This window comes from Semicossyphus pulcher, unplaced genomic scaffold (genome assembly GCF_022749685.1).
Source record: "Semicossyphus pulcher isolate SPU_LCO1_2020_fin unplaced genomic scaffold, fSemPul1.0.p SCAF_1, whole genome shotgun sequence".
NCBI classification, from domain to species: Eukaryota; Metazoa; Chordata; class Actinopteri; order Labriformes; family Labridae; genus Semicossyphus; species Semicossyphus pulcher.
The window spans coordinates 12562501-12572218 of record NW_027211603.1 but is presented as its reverse complement, the minus strand read 5'-3'; the positions used below and the strand labels follow the sequence as shown (position 1 = coordinate 12572218).

Genomic DNA, 9718 nt, shown 5'->3' with positions numbered 1-9718 from the left:
TCTGACACACAAACACACACTCTCAGTAGCAAGGGTTCCGCAGTTTTGCGTGCACACACACACGAAAGCATCGCGCAATCAGGGACCGTTTCTTTGTGTTGGGCGGTCGAGAGTTCAGCTGTGATCAGGTGTCTCCTAAAAAGGCAATCCCCATGGCACAGAAGCCTGGAAGCTGGATGGCTGGTTGTGGACTGGTAATGGGGGGGTTGGACGCACTGGGAGAGATGCTAATGTGCCGCTGGGCTGGACTGCAGACTTGTCAGCTGGTGCTGGACCTTGTTGACATCCCACCCGCCCCATGAGAGGATCCCCAGTAATCCTTACTTCACTATTTTAAACTTTTTTATTAATCATCTCTTGCTTTGACATCAGCTATTCTCCAGTTATGTGCATCCAGGAGGTACTTTAGACTTCATCTTGAACTTAATTAACCCCTTTTAAGTAATTTAAGTAAAAGATTTTTACATAAAATCTGTTATTTCCAGCACTTTATACACCTCAACTTTTTCCTTTACGTTGTTGGTGGATGTAGTCCTAAACATACTCAGAGTAGAAGTAGACAAAGAATGACCAGAAGAGCCAATGATGATGATGCTATTCAGCAGGAATGCAACCTGATAAGGGACAACTGTTACCACGCTGACATGTTACACACACTCTGTAACACACAGTGTTGGGCAGCATTTTCTCAGCCGCAATATGGAGATTTTTTCTTATTCAGTGTCTAAATTAGTACTGCTGTTTAGTTAGCAGATCTCTGAATCAATCAGGGTTTGATTTGGATGAAAAAAATGTCCTGTTAGCTGACAACAACTTCTTCTATCTCAGTTTTTTCATTTACAGCTTTTAGTTGTACACAACATATATAAATTAGCTTTACAGGGTACTATTATCCAATCCCAATCAATTATTCAAAGAAGGTTTGAAATCAAAACCAAAGTTAGTTAAAGTTTTTGTTTCCAATGACTAAAGAGTTTTGTGGTGAAATGCTTAACACAGGACTGGCTCAACTATTGCCATGTTGTGATGTATATAGATTAAGATAAATATATATATTGGTATAATTCAGTACAACACAATCCTATTGACCCAGTGGCCAGTATCTTAAAACAACTGACAGCTCACAGCATGGTCACATTTGAGAGTTCTCTTGTCATTTTTAGGTCCCAAGTATCTCTATCCAAAGAGATCTGTCCATCGAGTGTTCCTACCCTCAGGTCAGTTCAGTTCTCTCACCAAAACTAACTCTTGATGTCACAACTAAGTGCTGTACTTGGTACACAGAAGTTCATTTTTACGAGTCTGTTAAAAACAACATGCTTTATTGACAATTTTCTTAAAGAAAACATTGTACGGTATGCTTCTGTGACAAAAACATAACATTCTGTAAATACCTGTTTTCTTGCCGGCAAAAATAATACTGTTTTTGTAAGAATGATTTGTGCAACTAGAAACAGTTGAGCACACATTTGACCAAATAAAAATGTACCAAATGTACCATATGATCAAACTGAATACTGTTTTCTTGCTTGAGAACAATGGACAATGTCAGTTAGTAAAATCAACAACATTCAACTGGGAGATTATTTCACACCATCTTGCGGTTGCAGCACACTCAGAAAACCTTTATATGGGATATTTCATTGCACCAACACATATCTAACTTGCTTAGTTATAAAGACATGACACATTTACCAACTCTTGTAGGGACTGTTTAACAGTCACATGATGGAGCTGGTTTCTTTGCCACTCATCTGCATTCCCATCCTGATCTGCCTCAACTTCTGATACTTCATGCACAACACCATAAATATGACTGACTTCTGTTTACATAAATATGAGCTCTTGAACATGTTTGTTAGCTTAAGATAAACAAAAGGAAAATGATTTCCACTGTAGTAAGATCGTGACAAGACAGAGAAGTTTGATCCGGGTAGTAGTCCATCCTTATTTTAACAGAAAAGTTTAATCATGATGACAAAAATACGCAGACCAAGACAGCGTAGTCGGTGGCTGTTGAGAGCTTGGCAAACACTCGTGTATCCGCAGGAAGCCGCCTGCTGCTCACTGTGTATGGGGGAGGACGACAGGTACCTGAGCTCTACCTTCTGTCACGCTCTTTAGCTGAGGAAGGGGACCCATTCGCCTAATTCATAGTTGTATAGTGTTTATAAATAAAGAGTAACACTAAATACATGGGTTATATTATTATATGGGTTAAAAGGTTCAAGTCCTCTGACCTTATCCAACATTACAGCTCGGTTTGGCCGGGTGTTCTCGTAGACTTGCGACCACATATAGCTGTGATGTAGCATTGTACTTTGAGAAGCGCTATACTGCACAGCCACCCATAGATGGCAGCGTAAGCAGTGTTCCTAAAGTGACCTGTTTTTCTCTGTAGTAGTTCTCCGGTACATAAACACACCACCATTGACGCTGCAGCAGTTGCTAATCAGTGAAAAGCCTCAATCAGTGTAAACAAACAGTAAAACACTCCTGACAAGGATGTAGTTGTTCATTTTAAAAAATACTAGTATGTACGTGAACCTACTTTCATGTAAACTGAATAGCTCTGTAGCTGTATATAGTGCTGCCTGATAAAGAAACCATTAACAACAGAAAGTGTAAAATCAGTGCAGTTTGCAGGGTTGGCAAGTCATCATCACCTGGATTATAGAAAACAGTCAGTGTGCCAGTCAGTTTCTCTTTGTGTACAGCAGCTCACGCACTGCAAAACTAAAGTCAAACCAAAATACAATGCAGTAGCATTTTAAAAATTACCATCCTAAATGCTCCGTGTGTACTAATCATGATTATAAATACCATTACCTGTTTTCTCAGATATATTTTTCGTTCTTCCTAAAATTTAATCTACCCTTAATTCTAAGGCTACAGTTTTTGACAACTGTAACGATTGTGATTCTGCTGGTGCTGAGCTCAAAACGCATGCTGCTCTCTCCAATTCTCAGTGTGAATACAAAAACTTTTCACTGTCGCTCAGTGCAGGTGAATCGTAAATTCCTGACGGCTAATTATAATAAAATCAAATGAAAATATTTCCAATGTATTGTAAAAGAGGCAAAAATGTTCATCCCCCTAAAACACACACATTCACACAAACACACCATGATGAGCAAGCACACCTTTCTCTGCTCTCAGTGTGATTGTTAGAGAGCTACACATTCACAATCTCAGTGAAAATAATGTAGATTACTTATTTCCTCCTCACAAACATCCACATCAACGCTTCACACCAACTAACAAACATGCAGACTTTAACACACTGTTCCATTCAGTATCGACAATGCATGAGGCCACATCCTACTGCATCTATAACTTAATCCTCTGCGTGTGCTGAAAGTTCACCGTAACTGTCCCTCCTCATTGTGCCAAGGTTGCAGGTCAGTGAGTCCACAGCAGCAGTTCATAGCCACACTCATCGGTGTTTTACCCATGAGTGAGTATTAGGGTACCCATCGTTTTTATATTGCAAATACAAAGTCCGTCCTTGTCAGCAGACGACAAAAACAACAACAAAAAACACAATATCTGTCTCCGGTTGGTGCTGAACTGGCATTTCAGGTCGCTCCCCAGCGTAGGCATCTTATGCAGTTGGAAGAACGATCCTAAAGACAAGCTGCAGACAGGCTTTTTGAGAAGTAGTCTCTTTTTGGCTCATTTGTATAAAAATCCTCATTCAAACAAAAAGAAAATTGAGAGAAACTCCATCCGCTGCACGAAGCCGGGACAAACACTATGTCATGTTGCGCTTAGTCCCCGTCACAATCGGCCGAGCAAACTCCACAAAGTCATCTATGAGGACCGGCCATGCCCCTGAGGAGGGAAAAAAACACTAACTATTAGTTACATGTCAATGTAATCTATTACAATTAATGCATCAAAGAAATTACAAATGATGTGGTGGTGCAGACTCAAAATTCACAGGTACCACCTGCTGGCCTGAAATTTAGCTAGGTTGGATTCTAAGCTAAAGTGCTTCTCCTTCGTTCTGCAGACTCTGCTGTACAATTGATAATGACACCGCAGAAAGCATGCAGAAAGTAACTTTTAATTTTCTGTTTTAATATCACAGCGTTTTAATAAATAATTTTAGAACATATCAATTTCTATATTTGCCTTCACATGATGGATAACTCAGGAATATACAACAATTCAATCAAACTGCTAGTGACAAAAGTATAGCATTAATCATGATGCAAGTTGTCTGTCCCTACTCTGACATTTGATGCAGTCCGAGTTCATTAGGGTGACCGACTGAATTATCAGCATGCAACTGTGAGTCTTCATCTTTCATCACAGAATTAACAGCTGAAATGTTAACGCTTGGACAGTGTAATGAATAGCTTTCATCCAGAAGTCCTTCACATCCTCACCTTCCTCGTCATAGTTTGACATGTCGTCAGCAATCATGTTTCCAAAGTCCAGCAGGAGGTTCCATGTGTCCTTAGGAATTGAGCGCTTGTGATGCTCCTGAATGCAACACAGTAACACTGGTTAACAATGCATTGCATACATTGTAGTCATTTTAGGGGGTTGTTTGTGGTTTGTGTTGTGTTTTGAAAGTTTTTCAGTGTTTCTTATAATTTAGCTGTTTTATATGTTTTGTCTGTAATTGTGTCTGATAAAATTTCCTCCCTCACCAGCAGGAAGCGATTCCAGAGATCCAAAAACTTGAATCGATCTGTGAGAACTAGATTCCAGTAAGCGACGGCCATCTCTAGGTCTAGGACAGAAAGTAGTGTAAGACACTTCAATATTTTTGATTTAAAAAGTATTATATTTTTGTTTTTATGTTGAAATCAGTTTAACCTGATGTGCACCTTTTAAAACCTGTTTTCGTGAAACAGGACAACAGTTACAGTGCAATTTTTATGTTCTTCATGCTTTTTTCTTATGCTTACCTAAACCTTTCTGGCCAGGGTTCTTGGCAAAATTGAAGGTAAACTGGTAGAAGTCTTTGAACTTCCCTGTGTCTTTCAGCTCCTGTTCTAGTCTGGGAAGCATCGCCTTCAGTTTATCAGGACTGTCACAGCTAGAGGAGTCAAAACATATGAGCCTTCATGTTACTGTTCTAATGAATAGTGTTGGACGACGCAGAATAACTGAGGTTCTGTTGTCATAAAAATGTTGTTTGCAACACAACTTTTTAATTCTTGTAGGACAGTTACAGTTTAAATATCTGTGCTAATACAATACAATCTAAATAAACATATCTTAAATTTGTCAAAACAGCAGCAGCACCTCTGATAACACTCAAGACTTCATTACAAGTGTTACTCACCCCAGCTCTGCCATGCCGTCGACAAACTCTTTCCTGCTAAACTCGCACTGCGTGGCCGCTCTGAACTTCCACGCCACCACAAGTATGCTCATACTAGCTGGATCCAGGGTCAGGTCATCACAGAACTGCTGGATCCCATCGATGCCTATCTTATTCTCATCCTGGGGGTCTGCAAACACAGATGAGAAGAGTGATTAAAACAGTGTTGTAAAGCAGTGTGTTGATGTTAACCTTACTAAGCTAACACTTGCCTTTGTATCTGTTGTAGAGCTGCTCCAGCTTCTTGCGGTCCACTGAGGTTTTCATGGATTCTTTGTAGTAGAGGTCTGGATTCTGGAAGTAGTTGTCTGTGGCGACTTCTAATTTCCAGTCATTCTGCGTCAGGCAGTACACGGCTGTCCTCTCCCCGGCCTGCGTGAAGGACATGAACTGCCGAACCTTGTCCTTCTGCGATGACTTCAACTTGTGCTGTGAGACAAACAAGCACCCAGGTAAATGCAGGGCTGGAATTACCACCCCAAACACTTATACCCCACAAGCCATTTTACAGTAACACCAACTAGTATTAGACTGCTCTGAAAGACTACCTCTCCCCTGTTTGTTGTGTCTGTTTGTAATAATTTGTCCAAACATTTAATTTGATAATACTATGCACCATGTAGACAAAATATTAAGGCACATATTGCATTTATTAAAGGTGACAGAAATAAATCCGCAAATGCACACGCAACATGGGCCTGAAGTATACTGAAAACCTTGGACAAGTTTTGCCTGCTAAGTTTTCTAACCGTTGGTTAATGAGATGTAGACCTCAACATTTACACATAATATAAACAGCCTTAACTTTCTGAACATATGAATCAGAGTGCAGAGATTTGATTTCCGTTGAACACCTTCTGTCGAAACGACTTCCTGTACTTTATCTGTATGCTAAACAACGTTGGATGTGGCTTTACTTAATTGACAGTAAGATTTGGCGTGCACACAGTTAAAAAGTGAGACGGACACCGTGCATGCAACAGCATATTAGTGTAAGTGCATTAAGGGAAACGAAATTACTGTCACTTTCAGATGCACCACCACAGACGCACCACCGTTAGTTTACATAAATACCTCCTCGGGTAAATTCAATCTACACGCTCATTTAGAGGATTGCACGCCTTTTGCAGAACTGCAGACCTGACCCACCCGATGATCAAACCGCAAATTCACCGTGACAGGCCAGTGTTTTGCGACCCAGATTTCCTGGGGAGGGGACGTGTGATCCTGCAGGCTCTCTCTCCTGACCCGGGGCAGCAGCACAAGCGAGTTACCAAAAAGGGAAAGGTACGTGCGGCAAGAAGTGCGGTGTCCGATCTCAAAATACCAACTACTGACCTTCCATTTCCCTCATATTCCCGACACACATCACCCTGACAATGCGACACTTGGCTGAGGACAACCCCCATACCCCATATACATGTGTCCCGTTAACGTCAGTGACACCCATAATCGGTTTCTGTGCTTGTTTAAAGGAGCTGAAGAATTGCCCCAGTTTCTCATATTTAATCTTACCTACCATTTTATCACACGCTGTTTTGGCCCACTTGATATCCAATTACCCCTGGCGCGCATGCGCGAAAAGAACTGCGCTACTGTAGGGGCATGGGATCCATGGGAAATGTAGTTCTGTAGCATGTAATCCCACAGGCCCCAATGTTTTGATTAGCATTAGTTTAAAACCTTTCTGTATTAATACAAGACTTTTAAGGGAACGAATATTAAGTTGTACACAAAATGCTCGTAATGAATTAGATATGAAGGAAAAGTTGACTTTATAACTTTGTGTCATACTAGCTGTAAAATACACACGTTTCTAGCAAGACATTCGATTAAACTCAACTTTGAACTTATTAAAACAGCGTTGTTTTTGTATTAAACAGAAATGTATAATGTTAAGTTATTGCTGAGAGATTATATAGTCGTTTGAAGAAGCTGTCACAATTTTAGTGTACTGAAAAACGGTCTCGATGGACGAAAAAACAACGTCTGAAAACTACAACTCCCATATCAAAGCTGATATAGATGTTTCGGAAGTAATCTTCAAATGGATCAAAGTTATATCAGCATGATAATACTCAGAAAACAATGTACTCGTTGTTCCGTTTTAGCAGCAGCTTATATCAGCGTTATATTCTAACTAGTCGAGATGACTTTGCTTCCCAGAAAAGCTGCTGTTATTAATGTACACGACAGCTACTAAGCTAACGTTAGCAAAGTTGTGTTAGCTTGGAGGCTGTGCTCTGAGTGTGGACTCAGCTGGCTGGAGCTGGTCTGACAGCTCTGAGGAATTTGAGAGCTAACTTTGCTTTACTTGCAGCTCCAGAATAGAGAACAGGTTTAACTTTATACACACTCCAACTTATCCAACTTCTGAGGGGAATTTAATTAAAAGCGACGGACATACCTGAGCGAAGTAACGTTAGCATCCCCTTGCTAGTACGAAAGACGTTACTAACGGTTGGAGGAGGTCGAGGTAAACATGAAGTTGGTCGGCAAGTAAACTGGTGAACGCCTGTCTGCCTGCATGACCGCTGGCTTCAGCAGCTATGTGGCAGGGGAGGAGGGGTGTCGGAGGTGGTGGTGGTGGTGCGGTACAACAGAATGATTGTTCACTTCTTCAGTTTCTCCTTCAGTCGTGGATTGGGGTTGAGAGCCAGGACTGTACACATATTTCGCAGGTACTCGCACAGTTTCTCTACACTTTTATACCGTTTTCGATTTGTGTTGTCATGTAGTTTTATGAAGTTAATCAGTGTTTAAAATTCATGATTTCACCGCCCTGCTATGTCTAAAACGTCATTGAGGTCAGTGAGGGTTGTATGTTACACTTTTTTTATTGCAGGGGTGACATAATGTGTTTTTCTAATTACTTTTCTATTCGATATTCAGCTGTTTGTGTTAATTATGTAAATATGTTCATGCATTAGTATAGAATACCATCCAACCAATAATGACAACCAGTTATAAGTAAAGTGCACATCATTGTTGGAAAAAAAGTATTATCAAAGTTTTTTTTAATTTATATTATTATTATTCATTGGTTAATTATCAACTATTACATTAATCACAAACTTCTTAAATAATGGATAAATTGGTTTGTGTTTAAAAAGGGGCAAAAAACCCTCTGATTCCAGCTTCTTAAATGTGAACATTTTCCTTTATTTCTGACATACAGTCTTTGTTTCTGACCTATAATTTACGAGACAACATCCACTAATAGAGAGTCTTTGATTTACAGCCCAGTTTCAGAGAACAATTCTTTTTTTTTTTTTTCACACCATAACCACTTGGTCCCTGTTCAGATTTAGATCTTAAATACAAACTTATTTTATGGTCAGCTCCTGACTATAACACATTATTATAGATTAATCCTCTCAATGAATTCATGCAATTGTTCTTTTGATTTCCAGCAACAGTAGGAGAATGGCTTCAACCCAGTCATAGGAAGGACAAGACAGGAGTTTGGAAAGCAAACATCCCTCACCTTACCTCATGCTCACAAAGGTGTGGCACAGTTTGGGTGTGAGTTGAATGCATGCAGTCATAATGGTGATGTATTACAATATTTATATGCACAAGAAAGTGCAATATGTAAGGGTGGGAGAGAGAGGCAGTTTAGCACAATTAGCTCAGCTCTTTTGTATTTCAGCTTAGATAAAAATTCGGCATCACATCAGGTTAGGGGAGAATAGCAAGTGCTGCTGGAATTTGTACATGTGACATGCTCAAACAAGTAAAGTGCACTTAAGCAGTGTAAGGTGCTATTAGCTGCTCAAAGCAGCCCATAAGACAGGATACAGGTGTGTATACACAGCCGTATCTTCTGATGTCTAATCTAAGCAGAACAAAAGCACAGAGTAGCCCTTTTGAAAGGGAATATTTATATCAAATTTTAGTGTAATTGCTGTCCCTATCTGTGCTGTAAAGGGGGTGGATGGAAATTATTGTATATATGTTCATTTGTTTTTATCAACATATCCTATAAGAAGATCAAAACAAACATGTTAGTCCATCTGTCAGAGCCTACTTAAGAAAGATATGTTTGAATCCAGTCACCAATATATACTTTCATATAAAAAAGGCTGAATAAATTCCTTGATAAAACATCTGGATACTGTTGTGCTAAGCAAAGCGTTACTAAAACAGGAGTAAATAATGATCATCTTCAGGACTACTTTCAGCAATGATTTTGATGACCCAGTGAGTTTATATATGCTTTATTTTACATTATTTTTACCAGGAAGTCCCATCAAGATTAAAAATATCTTTTTACATTAAATAATTGGGACAAGGTAGCAGCAGTACAAAATCAGAGCATATTGAAATGTAAAATATACTATTTGATATACAAAATATCCACAATGAAAACACAGG

General features: G+C 39.5%; 2 protein-coding genes across 4 annotated transcripts in view; one reads left to right on the top strand and one right to left on the bottom strand.

Annotated features, from left to right (window-relative positions):
• Positions 1–1301: 1301 nt before the first annotated feature.
• On the bottom strand, positions 1302–7862 carry dcun1d2b (DCN1, defective in cullin neddylation 1, domain containing 2b). 3 transcript variants are annotated; one of them, XM_069657340.1, is made up of 7 exons: positions 7749–7862; positions 5554–5770; positions 5303–5471; positions 4923–5053; positions 4662–4744; positions 4395–4491; positions 1302–3834 (listed from the first exon to the last, which is right to left on the bottom strand). In XM_069657340.1, the coding sequence occupies exons 2-7, from the start codon at positions 5726–5728 to the stop codon at positions 3755–3757; spliced, it is 735 nt and encodes a 244-aa protein (XP_069513441.1). In that variant the 5' UTR covers positions 5729–5770; positions 7749–7862; the 3' UTR covers positions 1302–3754. The 3 variants fall into 3 exon arrangements, with proteins under 3 accessions (XP_069513441.1, XP_069513432.1, XP_069513450.1); XM_069657331.1 differs by lacking the exon at positions 7749–7862 and adding an exon at positions 6861–6898; XM_069657349.1 differs by lacking the exon at positions 7749–7862 and adding an exon at positions 6416–6496.
• Positions 7863–7932: 70 nt separating this feature from the next.
• Positions 7933–9718, top strand: part of tmco3 (transmembrane and coiled-coil domains 3) — a 10241-nt gene continuing 8455 nt past the window's right edge. Inside the window, exons 1-2 of the mRNA XM_069657840.1 lie at positions 7933–8022; positions 8755–8848. The gene's annotated coding sequence lies outside the window, so the exon portion shown is untranslated. The remainder of the gene's footprint in view (positions 8023–8754; positions 8849–9718) is intronic.

What these genes read in the sequence shown, in the direction of transcription:
- dcun1d2b (XM_069657331.1), bottom strand. An exon ending in GCTCTACAACAGATACAAAG is followed by an intron (nt 5,472 to 5,553) that starts GCAAGTGTTAGC and finishes CTGTGTTTGCAG; the next exon opens with ACCCCCAGGATGAGAATAAG. An exon ending in GACGGCATGGCAGAGCTGGG is followed by an intron (nt 5,054 to 5,302) that starts GTGAGTAACACT and finishes TGACTCCTCTAG; the next exon opens with CTGTGACAGTCCTGATAAAC.